The 19391-nt window shown below is 35.6% G+C and overlaps 1 protein-coding gene across 2 annotated transcripts; it reads left to right on the top strand.

The window, feature by feature from the left end:
• Positions 1-1157: 1157 nt before the first annotated feature.
• LOC131062288 (small ribosomal subunit protein uS8z/uS8w) lies at positions 1158-14971 on the top strand. 2 transcript variants are annotated; one of them, XM_057995914.2, is made up of 5 exons: positions 1175-1354; positions 3394-3447; positions 14169-14313; positions 14451-14611; positions 14740-14971. In XM_057995914.2, exons 3-5 carry the CDS (start codon positions 14181-14183, stop codon positions 14836-14838), a joined length of 393 nt encoding a protein of 130 aa, XP_057851897.1. In that variant the 5' UTR covers positions 1175-1354; positions 3394-3447; positions 14169-14180; the 3' UTR covers positions 14839-14971. The 2 variants fall into 2 exon arrangements, with proteins under 2 accessions (XP_057851896.1, XP_057851897.1); XM_057995913.2 differs by lacking the exon at positions 3394-3447 and having other exon boundaries at positions 1158-1354.
• The last annotated feature ends 4420 nt before the right edge of the window (positions 14972-19391 follow it).

A 19391-nucleotide genomic window follows, 5' to 3' on the forward strand; every position in this document is an offset into this window, starting at 1 on the left:
TTCCAAAAATGTAACTCCTCCTCTACTTGTCTTTCACATCCTAACTCTCCTGGTTGCAACTTGCCACTTGCCCATTTCATCAAAAGTTAACAATTGTCACTTAACATTCCAACTGCGTTTTTAAATTTTTCATGCCTTCCTCTTCCTCCCAAACAATTCACATATTATTTATTAAATACAAATTAAATATAATTTTGATCATTTAACTGTGAAGGAAAATATTTATCGGTTTATCTATAGGTCATAATTTACTATTTTTGTAAAACCGGACTTACTATTAATAATGAGTACTATTTTTGGAAAGGGGAGATGACAAGCCACAAATAACCCAAGGGCCATATTGAAGCACAACTTGTGCATGCTCAACTAATTCAAATGTGTGTGGAACATACCCTTTTCCTAGCCCCCTTAAAGCTTTAATTTCTTAGCCCCTATTTTCCCAATTTATTTTAGTCCATCTATATAAATCAAATCCAGATGGTATTCCTCTTAAAAAAAATTGAAGAACAAATCCATGTGGATATTAAACAATGCATTCAACCACATCACTAGGAAGCATAAACTCTAAAGTTTTATCTACTTCCCCACTGCGCGATTCTTCCATTTTATTATCATCTACCTTTTCTTTTCCTTCTCTAGTTTTTTCAATAGGTTCGATTACCTTTTCTCCAACCAAATCAACACCATTCATTATTTATCTTGTCATGACATCATTCCCTTTCATCAAAATAAAGGTTGCATCTAGCTATGTCTCGTCCAAAGCTTTCACTTGATCCCCTCTCACTTTTTGCACTCTGTTCATTCACCTCTTTATTTTGCGCAATAGGTTGATCTATTCTGAAATCACATGTTAAAAGGATTTCCCTAAGATTTGATTGTTGTTCCATAAAGTTTGTTTGCACTCCACACATCCAACAATCTTTTCCAAAATAAACAAATTGAATGAGATACCGAAAATAAAGACACTACCTAATATATACACTTCCTCACCTCCCATATATCCCATACTATTTTTACCCTTGTTAAAAATTCTTCCTATCTATCAATGTGTACAAAATAAGAATAGAAACTGAAAAAAAACACTTTAAAAAAATATAACAATAATACTTTTTCTTCCTCAAAATTACTTCTCTCAAAATTGTTTTCATACCTAAACCACAACTATCACTAAAACCTCAAGATATGAATTTAGGGTGCACAAGGACGACCCCTCTCCTCTCTACAATAAGAGGAGACAATACAAAACCCTAACCTAATTCGAAGAAGAGGGCCAACCACGCTCAGTACTGTGGCCGCCGCGACTACAATTGGAAGGGGCATTCCATCTGGTCTTCGACAGCGTTGCAAACTTCAGGTTAGCCCTGTTTTTATTTTCATATGGTCATGGTGAAGATCTTAGACAGCCAATGTTTTGTTAAGCTGACTTGTGCTTAACATTTTGGTGCCCAGTTTTGGAGTTTTTCCCTTTTTTTTCTGGAGTGAATGCTTTTTGTTTCTGGATCTTGCTTGGCTTCTTTCAACTGGGAAGGATATTGATTGGGTCAACCCGTGATACGATCATGGCCGCCTTGACTGCATTTTGTTTTAAATGGGCTCATCTTATGTTTGTTCGCAATGATATAGCTACGATGCTTACACAATGAGATGATCATTAACTTGTTTGGTTGTGCTTGCTTCCCTAGTTTTAGTACTTAATCTTGGATCTTTAATTTGTTTTCAATGGGTAACTGTTGGGTTTTTCATGTTCATTTTATCTGCATGTGGTAAATTTTAATTTTGAATGGCCATGCTGTTTGTTAGATAATTAACCTGATCTTCCTGGGCTTTGGCTTTGTCTCTGACTAGGATTTTGTTGTATTACATCTCTATAGTACGGGGAATGATTTGTAGGTATGATTTAAGTTTCTTTCCTGTTTATTTGCTCGTAATCAACAAGGGATCAAAATGTTACAGAAAATGCCTTTTGAATTGAGTCTTTCACCTCGTGAAATATCACTATGAGGTGATAATGTGAGTTGGGGTATAAAATATGTAGGTTGAAAAGTATGTTTAGAAAGCAGACATTTTTATGTTTCTCGGATGATTATTTGTTATTTTAATTTATTTAGATGATAAGTGTTTTTTTAACTGAGTAAGCTTTGCTTATCACCAGAGGTGTTTCTGATGTTTTTTTGTTTTATCATAGGACATGTTTTTCGCTGTAGTAAAAAATGCAGATTCCAACCCCCATTTCCCGCCTCACATAAAGCCTGAGAATTTTTTTCTTCATGGGATTTGGCTTCAAAAACTTTTAACTATTCTCTAAGCCTATAGGAAGTTGATTAGGGTGCGGTTCTAGCCTTTCATCTAGCTGTTAGATAAATGGCTTCTTTTGCCATTTCTTTTTTCGTTTAAGGATGTGTATTTTACTGCATCTTTCAGTAATGGCCCACACAACTCACACGGGCTTGGTGCCTTGATCTCTTTTCTTGCTTCTCAATATGGTTGCCATGCAATATCAAATAGTATGCTCTTATAATACAATAAAATGACACATGTCAACTTGGCCTTGTGCTGTTTTTTCTTAGTGCTATGCTTTACCTGCCAACAAAAGTTGTGAACCAAGAATATTATGAAGCCATGTTCTAACATTGAGACTAGGATCTTCTGCTTGTTGCAAATCCCTATATGGCTATATCTACTGCCCAATGCAGGATGTGTAGTCCCCTAAATAGGCTTTTGAAATTGTAGAACTCATGGCAACTGCCATTGCCTTGGCTGTCTACAACTTTTGTCTATTTTTTAATTCTCTTAAGATGCAGGGCGGAATTTGAGGGAGTTTATACCTCCTCCCATGTACAGCCCACAATAGCTGCATATTGATATTCATATAACCATTGTTGGCTTTGTACTTGCAGTGCCATGTTTATATACAAAGTCTTTGGGCTTCCCACCACTTTTTTGTTTTGTGGATGTCATTATTTTTCAAATAAAAAAAAGATATAAAATCCTACCATCAAACAAAAAGGTAGGAAATTTAGACATTCATTAGAGCAGCTACATTAAAGTACCATGTTACTGTTTCATCTTTGTTGCCTTTTAGATCTTGGTAGGATCTATTCTGGGGTCAGATATAGGTTTAGTGTGGGCAGGGGTGTGGGCAGGAGTTGTCATTATGTGTGTGGGTTTGTCCCAAACGAACCCAACAGAACTTGCATCGAATCCCAATGGTTTTTTTTTCTTGAGAACCTGTGATGAGCCTAGAATAAGTTGACATTTCTTAAAATATATATTTTGGTGCTCTTAATTGTTTAATGCATGAAATAAGGGCACCATCCACTTTGTGGACAAGTTTTTGAAGCAGTTTGAAGAATGTGGTGGTGGATGTAAACAGATTCAACCCTTGTGTTGTAGGTGATCTGCTTCAAACAGTAATCACTCGTGCAATGCTCAGACCACATTGTAGAGGTTAGTTCAACTACAGATTTCTATTAGTCAGTAATGCGATGTTCGTTAGGGGTAGTTCAGCAACAAAAGTATGGTGATGGCCTCACATGTATTTTTTTTGATCTAGAAACTGCTTACCCATTTCTAGGAAGGTTTAGCCACAACACAGTCTAAAATTAAAATTAATATTTAATTATAAGCTAATGTTAATTTATTTTAAAATTAATACTAATGTAATGTTTTTGATTTGATAAAGATTGGAAAAAGGTCCTAGTTCTTCACAAAATGGGAGTTCAAAGAGAAAACATGGAACATAATATGGACAACAGAGAAAAATCTACCATAAAAGATTGCCAGGAAGAACCAACACAGACCAGCGAAAGAACAGCCCAGGAATAGTCACAAAACACAACATGAGAAGAGGCAAAACTAGAAAGATTACACTCTAGTGGGTGACCAGGGTCTTCCATTTTGTTTACATCGTCTTCTGTCTGTCTTCCCACTTGGCAATTCCGGTATTGACCTGATACTTACCACTTTTCTGCGTTTTCTTATTGTTCAGCTCTTCTTCCTCTTGGGATCAGTTTTACGTTTCTGGAACTCAGCTTTTAGTATGACAACTCCTCAGACAGCTTGCCTCATATATTGTCAGTGACTCATATAACAAAGTAATGCTAGTTTATTTTAAAATTAATTATTTTTTTCTTAATTAATATTAACTTATTTATAATTTAAATGTATATTTTGTTAAGTTGGTTAAATAGTAAATAAACTTTGTGAACATTTCTTTATGTTAAAGATAGTAGAATAAATGTATTTGTTCTCTTTTGTCTTTGTAAGTAAGCTGCAAATATGTATACATTTGTGATTACTATATGTTTTTGTATGGATGATCCTAAATTGAGCCCAACTCTCAAATATTTTTGACCAAATCTTTGAACCAAACCCTTGAATCTGAATGCGAACCAGTACCAAGATTGGTTACTTAGCTAAAGTAATAGAGAAATTTTTATGGTACTAGTTTTCTGAGAAAACTTGTGGAATCATGTTCAGTTCATTCTTGGTCCTGTATGGGTTAGTGCGGGCATGGCCTTATATATTTTATATTTTTTGCTTTTTTGGGATTTACATGTCCAATGTCTAGTGAAGATGTCTGCCGACATGTAATTGTTTCGACCATCAAGAATTAGCCTGCCTCTCTTATTGAGGTGGTCTATTGTGGTGATGAGGGCAGACATAACGGCTTCAATCTTTGTAAAATGAATCATTATTGGATTCACGTTATTACAAGCAACACATGTTTTACTTTTTAGCACCTTTTAAGTTTGTACACAAAGGCGGTTTAATATTCGATTCCATATGGGGGTTAAGCTTTAAATATTCAATTCCATATAATCTGATAAAAATTATATGGTTTTTTTGGTTTATTATATGAATCAAAGTTGAACTACTCGCCACTCGGCAAAACTCGCCAAGGCCTAGAAAAAAAACTTGGGAAAAACTCGACAACTTAAAAACACACTTAAACCTGGAAGCAAAATAGTAAATAGTTTTGTAAAACCAAAAGTAAATACATCATTACAATTACAACTTCCTCTTCCTAGCTCTAGCAAAAACTGGGGGAGAGGTAGAACTAGAGGATCTAGTCCTAGAAGTCTGCAGTGGGCGTGACTCGCGTTATTGTGCCTCGCTCGGTATGGTTGGCTAATCCTCCATCTTGGTTGAAGCTATGTCTCCACTTGCTTGTGGCATTGGCAACGACTCCTCATCCTCATCCTCATCCTCATCCTCATCCTCATCCTCTTCCTCCTCAATGTCATCCAACGTGAAATCAAATCCATCCCCCTCCTCCATAGCCTGCCTCTCAAAATCAGTGATATCCTCGAAAAACAATGGAGGTTGCTCTTGTGATGTCCAATCACTGTAAGCTAAGTCACCAGGTTCGAATTCGAATTCGAAGTTCGACAGCTTTGAAATTCGATGAAGTTCGATGCGGAAAAAATTCGAAATGTATAAAATTCGAATTAAATTCGCCATATGTAATTTTTAAATTTTTTTTTAATAAATATATGTAATATATCTATAAATTTGCGTAAATAGTTTAACATTGATAAATAGATTTGAAATCATTACAAAAAGATGACACATTTATAAAATATAAACCGTAGGAAACATATGCTTTCACTATCGCAAAGATGTTCTTTTGTCAAAAAGGTACAATAACAGTCAAAAACTTTAGAACTTTAAAATAACTCTAAGTCATCAAGAGCACTTGGCTGGGATGCCAAATCATCATCATCTGTATCACTACTCAGTTCATCATCTGCAAAGTCAGGCTCATCTGCATCTGGCATTGCCATGCCTTCAAGAGTTTGTTGTAAAGAAGTGTTCTTTGCTGATTTGTTCATCAGCAATTTCAAATTGCTGCGAACATAGACAAGATCTCCCAACTTTCCAGTCAGCAATTTGTTCCTCTTTTTGGAATGGATGTGGTCAAAGCAACTCCAGTTCCTCTCACAAGCTGATGAACTTGCTCCCTGACTCAAAATTCGAATAGCAAACTCTTGCGGTTCAGGAGCTGATGATCCATAAGCGATCCACCATCTATATCTAGACATACGTGGCGAGTCATATTTGGCTTCTGCCCCTCCAAACATCCCTTCTCCTCTCTTGTATTGCCAACTTTGATCTTTGATTAGTGCTGCAATTTCTGGATTTGGTACATACCTGCTAATGGCTTGGTAAAGCCCTGCCATGATTTCATTATCACCCCTTCTATCAATAGAAAACAACTTAGGCTCCAAAAAGCAAGCTGCTGCATGTAAAGGTGTGTGCATCATTTTCCATCTGCAATCAACTGCCTCCCATATCTGCATATATTCTGCTTCTTCATTGTTTAGTGCTTTTTGAATAGATTCCTTACACCGGTCCATGCTTTCATAAAGCATGCCAAGGCAAGGAGTGTCACCATCAACCATACGAAGCACGTCAACAATTGGTTCACATACAAGCAAGACTTTTGCTGCACTTTCCCAGAAATTGCTGTTTAGGATGATTTGCTCTATGTTCTTCCCCTTGGGGCTTTTAGAAAGCATTGAACTTTCCCACTGATTGGAATATATAATAGACCTCAAAGCTGCTTTTTCTTCAACCACTCTTTTCAAAGTGATATAATATGAAGCAAATCTTGTTTCACAAGGCCTCAACAATTCCTTTGATGCATGCTGCCTATAAATACTCAATGTGAGATGATGATTCCGTATAAAATTTGCAATTGCTCTCCCTCTATGAATAGCTTCATTTATCCATGGGAATTTAGCCAAGTCATGAAGCAACAAATCGAGACAATGCGCTGCACATGGGCTCCAATATATTTGTGGGTACTTCTCTACAATCAGCCTCCCAGCTCCCACACAATTTGCTGCACTATCAGTTACCACTTGAACCACATTTTCCATCCCTACTTCAAGAATGGCTTCCTCTAATATTTGAAAAATATACTCTGAAGTTTTTTTGTGGTTCATGGTGTCAATGACTTTCAAAAACACAACACCTTCAGGACAAGACACCAAAACATTAATCAATGGCCTTTGACACATATCTGACCATCCATCACTCAATATAGTGCAACCTGTTTCCTTCCAAGTGGCTTTGACATCAGCTAATTTTTCAGTCACTCTATCTTTTGACCTCTGCAAAAGAATTGTCCTGATAGCCTCTGAACCTGGGGGTGTGTACCCTTTGCCAAACTCTGCAATTTTCTGAACTGCATTGCGGAAATGAGGATTTCTCGCAACATTGAATGGAATAGCACTTGTGTAAAACAAATCAGCAACTGCATCATCCACCTGTTGTTTCTCTACTGGTTTCCAAAAGTTGTTCAGTGTTCCACTCTGTTTTGGTACACTCGCCGCTTCGGATTGCACAGAAGAGGAAGACATGGCAGATGTGAATCTAGATATATCTCCTTCAATTCTCTGTTTCTTTTGTGCCTTCTTCATTTTGCCTACCGTTGAAGCAGCCAACTCTTTCTCTAGAATAGCTTTAAGTTCTGGAGTTGCACCTGTGCATGCTTGAACACCTCCACCTGGACCCCCTTTATTAGCAAGGAAGTGGTCCCTAAGCCTTGTTAAAGTTCCAATGATATTTGCCTGACACATGTTACATTTGATGTGAGTTCCATTTCGGGTCACATGCTTCCATGCCTCAGAAGTTGATTTGGGAGGAGCCATTAAATGAAAATCTGCATGTTTGGAAAGAAAAATTAAAAAACACACTATTTTTATTTCAACCTTTTAAAAATATATAATATTAAACAATATAATAAAAAACCATTAATATAAAATTATAAATTATATAATAATAATATTAAACAATATTATAAATTTATAAACATAAAAAAAATTGACACCATATTAATATCATATAAAAAAATGAAGCAGAGATATATAATAATAAATTAATAATATCATATTAATATCATAAAAAAAAAAAAAAATTAACACCATATTAATATTAAATTATTAATTATTAAACATAAAAAATATGAAACCTAAAAAAAATTAATAAAATATAAAAATATAAATATTATATTATAAAATATAAATATAAAGCATAAAATATATAATATTATTATTATATAATATTACATTTTTAAACATTAAGTTATTAACTATTTAACATTATAAAAAAAAAATAATAATAAAATAAAAAAAATACCTGTGTGGCTGTGCAGGTCGCGGAGTGCAGGCGGCGTCGGCACTGGTGGCGGCGTCGCAGACGGGTGGCGGCCGAGCACCGGTGGTGGCGTCGCAGAGCGGGCGATGGTCGTAGAGCGGGCGGTTGAGCAGAGCGGGCGGCGTTAGCAGCTCGCGTGGGTGTGGTTGCAACGTCTGCGGCCGCCTACTTATAAAATCCGCCAAAACAAACCCTAAAACGCAAACCCGAAAAGTTAAAAAAACACTTTAACAAACCCTAAAATCGAATTTAATCGAATTTAATCTATTTTTTTAATGGTTTTTCAAGTTCGCCGAATTTTGAACTTCAAGGTTCAAATTCGGTCGAACCTGGTGACTTAGACTGTAAGGATCTATATCATCCAAGTCAATTGGACCACCTTCTACTTCCTCTACCTTCTTTATGCGCAATTGAAGATTATATTGCACGAAGAAAAGGTCATTGAGGCGTTTCTGTGCTAACTTGCTCCTCTTCTTCGTGTGGATTGCTTCAAACAAGCTCCAATTGCGCTCATAATTGGATGAACTACAAGGCTGACATAAGACTCTTAAGGGCAAATTTTTTGAGATGTGGGGTGTTTCCACCCCAATTTTGCCACCAAGCATTTGCAAAATAATTTTTTTTGAAAAGTTAGAAAGCAAAGAGAAAAGGGAACATAATTTATCAATTTATCAATCACTTTAGATCCCAAAATCCAAATGGCAAATGTTATACTTGGGGTTTGAGTTGTTCTTTATCTCCTAGCCATCTCTAAAGAGAATAGCTTACCCCTTGCTTTCTCATAATTTTGGAGTTCGCCCACAATGAGGTCTCTCTCCTCAACATTGGGTACCATCCTCTCAATGCATGTATTGATGCCCTGGATAACCTCTCCATTAGGATTTGAGTAAGAACCCCCGAACCTAAAACGAGGGTTGAGGAAGTACCCTGCTGCATGAATGGGTTGGTGGAGCTGATTGTTCCACCTCCTATCAATAATTTCCCAAATGGGATCAAATTTGAGTCTATCCCCCTTGTAGAAATTTTTGATAGACTCCTTGGCCCTACCCATGGCCTCATAAATATACCCCATTGGGGATTTATCCCCATCCACCAAGAGAAGTCTAACTAAGGGCTCTGACACCTACAATTGAAAAATACAAATTACAAAAAGATTAATTAATGAAGTTACAAAGATTAATTAATGAACTTACAAATTAGTAATGAGAGATTTGAATCAAGAATAATTAAAAATTAAAGTTATGCATGCGACAACCTCTCCTTCAGGCTTCTTTGAATATGGTGAGTTTAGCCATGCTCCACTCACAAACATTTGTTTCAAAGAAGTCATTGCAGCAAGAAGGCTTTGCATTGTCAAGAAAATCGTTGCAAACCTTGTGATTGTAAATATATTTGGTGATCCTCCTTGCATCGTCCACAATTGGAGTCACCCACTCAAGTTTTCTTATGTCCTCCAAAAGAAGGTCAAGGACATGTGCTGCACAAGGTGTCTAAAAAAGAGTGGGATGCCTCTCTTGGAGGATTCTACCTGCAAAAGAAGAAGTTATTCTTAAGAAGATACAACCAAGAAAAACAAAGCCATAACAAATGAAAATATTGCTAAAGGTTATAATTCAAAAGGATTCACATATATGCTGCTTTTTTATATATGATGATTTGCACCATATTCTCTACTCCCACCTCCATGAAAATGTATTCCAACATTTCAGCCAATTTGTTTGTATTTTTCAACTTGTTGGAGGCATCAACCAATTTCAAGAACACAACATTTTCCTTGCAAGCAGCCAAAAAATTAATGATGGTGTGGTTCTTGCCATCTGTCCACCCATCAAAAAGAATGGTGCAGCCATATTTTGCCCATTCAATTTTTTGTTCCTCCACTTCTTTTGCCCTAGCAACTGCATTTGTGAGCAACCTACAAGAACAAAGTGAAATCTTAAAAACAATTTAAAATGAAATCAAGTGGACTTTAGTAATTTACCTACCTCCCATTCAAATTCTTGCAAGAAGGGGCCTTGTACCCCTTTCCTGCAACGGTCAGTGTGGTCACCAAATTCAACCAAAAATGATTGTCTGCCACATTGAATGGAATGTTGTTGAAGTACCAAAAATCAGCACGTGCAATGTCAGCTTTCTCATGTGCCTTCCCAACCAAAAATGATTGTCTGCCACATTGAATGGAATGTTGTTGAAGTACCAAAAATCAGCACGTGCAATGTCGGCTTTTTCACGTGCCTTCCTATTCCATCTAGTGGCCTCTAATGATGGTTGTGCTCTAGGTGTGTTCCTGGGAAATAATCACCTATGGACCCTGATCATGATGCAATAGTGCCATTGTCAGGGCCATGTACTCTACTAGAGGAAGCAAAAGTGATGGGCGAGGTGGTGGTGGGTTTGTGGATATGTAGGCCACGTCGAGAGCCCACCATGCCCTCAAGTGCTTCTTGTTCTTCTTCAATGTCAATAGAAGCACCTTGAGATTCAGCTATGGCTGATCTCATGGCTAGCTTTGCCCTCTCCCTTTGCAATTTTTTCTCTTCTCCAGCTGCAAGTAGGGCCTTCATTTGTTTTTTTGTTTTAGGAGTGGTCTCTAGCATCATGCCTGTCTATCCCTTTGCAATTTCTTCTCTTCCCCAGCTGCAAGTAGGGCCTTCATTTGTTTTTTTATTTTAGGAGTGGTCTCTAGCATCATGCCTGTCTATGCCTGCAAGGTGGTATTTGAGGTGGCTGATGCTTCCATGAAGTATTTTTTCACACTTTATGCAAATAACTGTCCTAGGATCCGGTCCCTCATAGGCATACCTCTAAGCCCTATCTCTAGCACATTTAGGATGGGTGCCTATATATCCAGATGGGCATGGTTCTTGTGGCCGATCAGAACTTGCCATAATTAATGCTTAGTTAACCTACACATACAAAGTGAAAAAAAAAGTTAACATTTTAGTTTAAACAATTTAGCAAACTATCTTAATTAGTTGAAAAAATTTAGACATCATTCAAAGTTTAAAAAGAAAAAAAACTATTAGGGTTTTTTTTTTTGGAAAACTAGATATTCTTCAAAAAAAAAATAGTGAAAAAATCAACAAAGTTTGTCAAAACTAATGTTAAATCTTGTTCAAATAACTTAAAAGATTTTAGATTACTTAGGAATGATTTCTAACTCATCTAGATTCAACAAAAAATTAACAAAATGTTTTAAAAAAGCATAGGAAAAAAAACCAACCAACCTGGGAATCTGATTTTTTTTCAAAACCAACTCAAATCCCCTTTTAATCCACTTGGAATTCGTAAGAATCACTCAAAATCACCTTGCAAGAGTGTTGGAGTCAATCTTCCCCTTCTCAACAAAAAACCCAAGCTAAAATGATGAATTAAATTGTGTGTTTGACTTCTTTTGGTTTTGTGCTGTAGCGGCCAAGTTTTATTTGCGAGTTTCAATAAAACTTGCAGGGGTGGAAAACTTGGCGAGTTTTTACAACTCGCCGAGTACCCTGCAAGAAAACTCGCCGAGTACCCTGCAAGTAGTCCAACTATGATATGAATGTTATTTTGTGTTTTTAACTTTTTTGTATTGGTGTACCCAAGTTGTACCTGGGAATCTGATTTTTTTTCAAAACCACAACTCAAATCCCCTTTTAATCCACTTGGAATTCGTAAGAATCACTCAAAATCACCTTGCAAGAGTGTTGGAGTCATTCTTCCCCTTCTCAACAAAAAACCCAAGCTAAAATGATGAATTAAATTGTGTTTTTGACTTCTTTTGGTTTTGTGCTGTAGCGGCCAAGTTTTATTTGCGAGTTTCAATAAAACTTGCAGGGGTGGAAAACTCGGTGAGTTTTTACAACTCGCCAAGTACCCTGCAAGTAGTCCAACTATGATATGAATGTTATTTTGTGTTTTTAACTTTTTTGTATTGGTGTACCCAAGTTGTACCTGATTCCATACCAACATACTTGAACCCAAACTGGTAACATAGGCTATAATGAAAGCAAAAAAACAAAGAAAATGGAAAACATGATATGTGCCTGTTAAATCTGACTGAAAAAATTCACTCTAAATTAAACAATAGTGCCTGCAAATAATCTCAATATGCACAATATGTACAAAGGATGGAAGTTCAAATGAAAATGGTAAAAAGAAGATGTTTTGGGATGGTTAATGGGTGCTGCTGTTATTCTTTTCTGGCAATTGTGTTTTTCCTCATACTTGCAGAGTTTTGGCGATTTATCAGGGAGTTTTGGCAATATATTAGCTAGTTTGTTGGTGATTATTCACCTCTAAGTTGGTGGCAAGTTGTAAATTGCCCTGCCTTTTAGTTTGTGAGTACTCACAATTTGGCAAGTAGCAATATAAAAATTATGCTACCAAGTCTATCAGAATATTCTATTTTTTCATTCATAACCCAATATATTTCTTCTGGTTTTTACAATGAAAATAAGAGAGTGCTACTGTATTATTATGTCTTTTGGGCTATATACAAATGGTAGCAAGCATAACTTATGCATTTAATGTGTTAAGCTATAATTTTGTCATTGAAAGTTATTTCACATATTTACAGTGTCAGTTTTTTAAAAGAAAAGAATCTGTATCTGGTTTTCATGATCATTAGGTTGGAATAGTAGATGTTGAGAAAGTAAGGATGACCTTGGATTCTGATGGACTATCAAGTGTCGAAAAATAATTCAATGCGGTACATAAGAACAAACATTGTTATTGTCTAGGTCACTTTTAAATCCTTGGTCCATATTCACTCGACTCTTCATACTCAGTGACATTTTCCTGTGGTGTCAAATTCATGGTAGATGCTCATCCGTTTGTACAAATATCTATGTAGGCACTTATTTACTTAAATATTTGACCTGATTTAGATGAGTCTGTGCTAGTATAATTTCTGGAGAGAAGGTAGTATGGGGGCATACCATTTAGAGACGTGTAATCAGTGTGTTGCACACAGGGTGTGAATCTGGGAAGTTCTACTTATCAACTACAATATGACCTGGATTTAGATGAGTCTGTGCTATTATAAGTTCTGGAGAAAGGCAGAATGAGGACATATCAACTCATATGCTTGTGATTAATGGGTTGCTGACAGGGTATGAATGTGGCAAGTGTGCATTCAAAGACAGTAAAGCTAAACAAAACAAAATTTGAAAATATAAGGTGAAAGAAGAATGCTATTGTTGCTAAGCATGCTGTTTTTTCTGGAGTTAAAAAGACTATTCTCGTTGCAATTGAAACACAGGAATTTTTTGTACAAACTTTGTTTAAGTCCCTAAAATCTGTACAAATGCGGATGCCCCCAGTTGGTTTTGCCACTGGTATGATATTAGATATCCATTCTGCATAGTCAATTGGCTTGATGAAACCAACGTCTAACACCTTTTTGAGTTCTGCCTTTACTATTCTTGTTGCAATTGAAACACAGGAATTTTTTGGGCTGTTTAGACTGCAGGACAAACTTTTTCACAATCAGTAGTGAAATGCCCAATTTTATTCTTGAAAGAATCGATTTTCTTAATTTTTAGACATAATAAAAACATGGATTTTGCACCTACAAGCTACTTGAATATATAAAAAAATGAACAAAACAAAACAAAGAAGTAACAACTGGATGAAATAAGAAAGGGTAAGGACAAGTATTAGTGCTCCCAAGTTGCATGTATTTGTGCAATGAAGAACAGCCATGCAATGAAAGGAAGATGGATTTCTAAGGACTCTCAGTACTAAGTAGTCCCTTCGAGTTTTATCATTTTATTTCCTATTTCTTTATTTGTGTTCCTTCTGCTTTACTGATACATCTGAAAATAAATTTATTGCATTTTGATATTCTATAGATGATCTGATGAAGAGCATATGATCCATTGAGGGCTTTAATTTGATCAAAGATACACATTATTGTGCTGGAAAACTTTGTTTCTTTATAGTATTTACACATTGAAGTTTTTTTTTCAATTTTGCTCAATTGTGGGAAAAATCATTCATCATTGCAAGCCTCCTTTGTGCAGGATTAAGTTACAATGGTGAGGATTAGTGTTTTGAATGACGCTCTTAGGAGCATGTATAATGCGGAAAAACGTGGGAAGCGCCAGGTGATGATTAGGCCATCATCAAAAGTCATCATTAAGTTTCTCCAAGTCATGCAAAAACATGGTATATCAATTTTTTGAAACTTCTGTTATTGACTCAAGTATGCAGTTTGTCATGGCAGGTTTGCTTTTTCAGGCTGTATAAGTCCTGCAAAGAAACAATTTTTTTAGGCATCTGACACTGTCATTTGCTTTTTACAGGCTATATTGGAGAATTTGAGCTTGTTGATGATCATAGATCTGGGAAAATTGTTGTGGAGCTCAATGGAAGGCTTAATAAATGTGGTGTGATAAGTCCTCGTTTTGATGTTGGGGTCAAAGAAATTGAATCCTGGACTGCAAGATTGCTTCCATCACGACAGGTAAATTTTCATTGCATAGGTGAATTAAATATAAATATATAATTAGCAATCTCCGTGCATATTTTTTCATTCCTCAATTTTTGATTTAACTGGCTTTAATGGATGTTTTCCCATGTTTACATATGCAGTTTGGATTCATTGTCCTGACAACATCTGCTGGCATCATGGACCATGATGAGGCTAGGAGAAAGAACGTCGGTGGGAAAGTGTTGGGATTTTTTTACTAGATTTAATTTTTGACTTGAGTTCTGAGGATTGGGTAATTGTGGAAGTGAACTAGACCATATTCAACCTTTGAAGAATTTTAAGGCTGGTGTATTTGAATTGAGGAAATTATTTAAAATTTTGCATTCTATATCATCATAGTTCTCCTATTGCTCTCGATCCTCGTATGCATTAATTTTTATATATTTAAGGTCCATGTCCTTTTTTTGATTTTTATCTCATATATTTACTAGTATGTGTTTGAGTTGTGTTTGAAAAGTCTTTTAAGGCTGGTGTATTTGAATTGAGTAAGTTATTTAAAATTTTGAAGTCTACATTATCATAGTTCTCCAAATGCTCTTGATCATCATATGCATTAATTCTTATATATATGAAGTCCATGGCTTTTCTTTTGTTATTTGCCCATATATTTACTAGTTTGTGTTCGAGCTTGTGTGTGCACTGATGTGTAGCATGTGTGCACTTGCATATTTATGGCATATCTTACAGGATGAGGCTAGCCATGCATCTTTCTATTTAAATTTGGAAAAAGGATGCTCTATTTTTGTTTCTTTATGCATGTATCATATCATATGATGTATACATGCACTGTATGCACATCTTATTTGCATTAAGTTCTACTGTTGTATCCATTTTAGTGTCTGCATCAATAGTTGTATTTGTATCCTAGCAACTTGGGTTTAAATTTTTGCCTTTTTTGAGGTTAACGAATGTAGCCATGGTTACATGCTGTTGCTAGTTGGAAGGAAATTTCAAATTATCTGGATTATCTTCTGTGCGATTCGGACTTGTCTTAGAAGTTGTGGCCATTATGACTTTAAGTTGTAACATTCATTTATAATGAGTTTTGACTTTCTAATCCAAGTTTGTTAATGGCCAATACAAATCTGCAAGATTTCATCATCAAAATCCTGAATGATTTTCAGAGATATCATACACTTAATTATATTCTATGGTACAGTAAGATAATCTGTATTGCAAATATATAGCTTTCAGCTGGTCTACCTTAAAGTGGTTTTGCACACCTGTATGTCTTTGCTGTTATTTGATGAAATTCTCATATGGGTAGTTGTTTCTTCAATAGTGATTTGTACAGGACAATTTTCATTAAACTAAAAGTTTCTCAAGGTCTTCATAAAATCTTATTGCATATAATCAACGCTTGAAATAAAATATAAGCTCATGTAGGCTTTAAGGTTGTTGCAGCAGGTAAAAAATGTTCAGGTCATCAAACGTCTGTAATGTATGCAGTAAATTCATGAGTTAGATTCAATTAACCTAATAGAGCATGTCCAATACTGAAGAGAGTTTATCATTTCAGATGGCTTAGTAGATCAAGGTAGGAACGCTTTATGTCGTAATTTCACCAAAGCTGCATCCGTCAGTGATTGCAAACAACCATATACTTGTGTGATTCTCGTGTAGTTGGGGTAGACTCCAGGTACATGATTGAAATTCTTCTAGTGGAAAAAACTAATATATTTATTTTGAAATAATTTAACTATTTAATAATTTTTGCATAAATACTGCAATGATCAGAGTATGTGCTAATTTTGTGATCAAGGGTCCAAAAGTAGTGTGTGCAAACTCCACATCAACTCAACCGAAGATACCGTGTTATGGTGAAACACTAGTAAATGAAACAAGGGTGGATGGCAAAGATGATATTAGACAAAATCTGGCTGATAAGTAAAAGAAGACGACTGGAAGAATTAACCAAACCGAGGAAAAACTAGGTCGACCAATTGTCTTGAATCTGGAGGTAACGGTTGCTGATAAAAGAAAGAGATGAGTTGTTCCCAAATAGTGGTGAAATGAGTGTACCAGTAGTGATGCAAAAAGGATTATTTTCTTTGTTGCTTTGCTGCTTCTGGAGGTAACGGTTGCTGAAAAAAAGAAGAGATGAGTTTTTGTTGTCTTTTAGTTTTTAGTCTTTGTTGCGTTTTTTGTTAATCGTCGTTGTGATGGTTTAGATGTTGGATCAGATGGTCACTCGCATCGTATTTAGATGCGATGGATAAATTTTCGGTAAAACATGTTAAGGTCAGAATGGAGAAACTGAGGGTTTTTTGGTTGCATATCATAGGGCTATTTAAGGCAGTCAGTTTTTGAAAGATGGTTGGATATGCCGACTCGTGCAAAAACTTGTTGATAAATTTGGACGGAGATTTTGTAGTTATAGATGATAACCTTAACATTTGGACGGAAGATTATGTAGTTATAGATGATAACCTTATTTAATTTCTCCCGTAGAAATAAAGATTGATTTGTGTTGTGGCTTCTGAGACCTGCAAACATTTTTAGGGATCAGCCATCTGGTTTAGAGGCTAAACAAAAAAAAGTGATTGTGGTCGTTGAGGATGATCAGAGTAAATGCTAAGGTGGCGAGAAGCAATGGTGGATTACGAGGTAAAAATGTAAGATTATTTGTAAAATACCATGCCTTAGTCCAATTGGTTAAGATCAAATTACAAAATGCCATGCCTTAGTCCAATTGGTTAAGATCAAATTACAAAATGCCATGCGTTGGTCCAATTTGGTTAAGATCAAATGGTTAAGAATGAGTTTTCTTTGTAGAGGCCCAAATTCAAATCCTCAGTGGTATCAAATGTGGAGTTTTAGTGGTGACTTGGTTTTCCAATGTTGGTTTCTTGTAGTAATTTTTAAGTTGTTCTCTGAAGGAGTTAAGAACATCACATATGGATTATGAGGTCAAGAATAAACAATGTTGGTTTCTAGTATTAATTATTAACTTGCTCTCTCAAGGAGTTAACTACATCACTTACGGATTATGAGGTCAAAAATAAAGCTGCTAAACAAAAATAAAGAATCTAAACAAAAATAAAATGATTCTGATTGTTGAGGGTGAAAAGGTCAAATGCTAAGATGGTAATATAAGCAATGATAGATGATGAGGTCATATGCAAGATAATTTGTGAAATACTATGGCCTATTTCAATTCATTAATGTTCCAATTGTTAAAGCATCAAGATTACATTGTGGAGTTTCAAATTTATATCTCCATAGTGATATCTAACGTGGAATTCTAAGAATTAACTCTTGGTTTTCCAATGTTGGTTTATGATAGTAATTGTTATGTTGTTGCTTTATGTTGTTAAGTATATCACTTTGGATTCTAAAGTAAAACACTTCTAAACTACTTTTATGTGAACTTATATGCTTATAATGGTTGTTGACCTCTTATGACACACATTAAAGGGTTAAGCCAAACCCATCTCAAATGTAAAATAAATCTTGCATTTCACACAATATATGCAACATAATGGGGAATCAAGAAAAACCCTTCATTGGGCACAAGTTCAAAGAATAATAAGCTATGCTTCTAATGTAGTTAAAGCATAATTATAAATGTTTAAAATATTTGTATGAAACTTACAAATATTCATATATTGTTTTGATGATGATTATAACTTGCAATCCCATGCATACTTCCATGTATTGGCTTTTTTTGTATGCTCATAGAAGTACAAATTTTCATGCTATATGCCCAAATGACTTTGCATGCTATTTATGTTGAATGGGATGATGGAAAGGCATTGATTTGTCACACTTGTGACAACATTTCATTCCTTTTGCCAACTACCTTTCTATCGACTTTATTTCTTCATCAACCAATCAACTCCACATGATTTTGCACTTCACTAATTTGCAATGTGGCTTTGGTTAGAGTCTTGTTGTCTAGCTTTGCTTGTAATAAGGTTCTAAGCTTTGCTTGTAATAAGGTTCCAAGCTTTGCTTAGGCTTCCTTATGATTGACAATTTGCTAGTAAAGTCATGCAAAATTTAGCCATGAATAACTCTCTTCATAGGCCTCCTTTGCAAGGTTTTGATCCCCTACTAGTCAAATTTATTAGTCTATTCTCTATCCTAACTCCCAACATCGTAACTTGTAGTGGCTTTGCTCTCACATAGTTAGTTTGCTCACTAACTTTGCCAAACTTGAAGGGAGGGTGGTGGTGGACCCTTGCTTGTATGGCCTCCCAAGTTACATAACTAAGGTTCTTCTTCTCCATCCATCCATTGCTTGTCTTGACTTTTTACCTTTTACCTTTTGCCTTTGCACTTTTAACTATTTAGTTTTGCAATCAACAATATAATACTTGCTACTCTAGTTGTTGCCAACCATGTAGTTGTGGCTACCAACAAGGCAAGGGAAATCACACCACTTTAAAGAAAAACTTAACCCCTAGCAAGAGAATTTTACTTGCATATAGATGCTTGTTAAGAATGCACACTTTTTGGAAGAGGAATGAACTAGTATAGCTGAAAGGAAGGATGCTTACATAGTACAAAGCAACTATTGCCAGCAACTATAAAAAAGGCTGCCTTAAACCTTGCACCAAAATTAATTGTTGTCCTATGCTTTGCCATCTATCAAGATGCAAATGGTTGCATAGAATGAAAATGGTCATTGTTTTTTATTATAAAAGCTACAAAACAAAGGTGTTGATCCTATATAAAGATAGATCAAACATGTCAAGGATAGACCATAGACATCAAAGGCCATAACATACTAATTGTAACACACAAATTA

The sequence above is a fragment of the Cryptomeria japonica genome, chromosome 11, assembly GCF_030272615.1.
Source record: "Cryptomeria japonica chromosome 11, Sugi_1.0, whole genome shotgun sequence".
NCBI classification, from domain to species: Eukaryota; Viridiplantae; Streptophyta; class Pinopsida; order Cupressales; family Cupressaceae; genus Cryptomeria; species Cryptomeria japonica.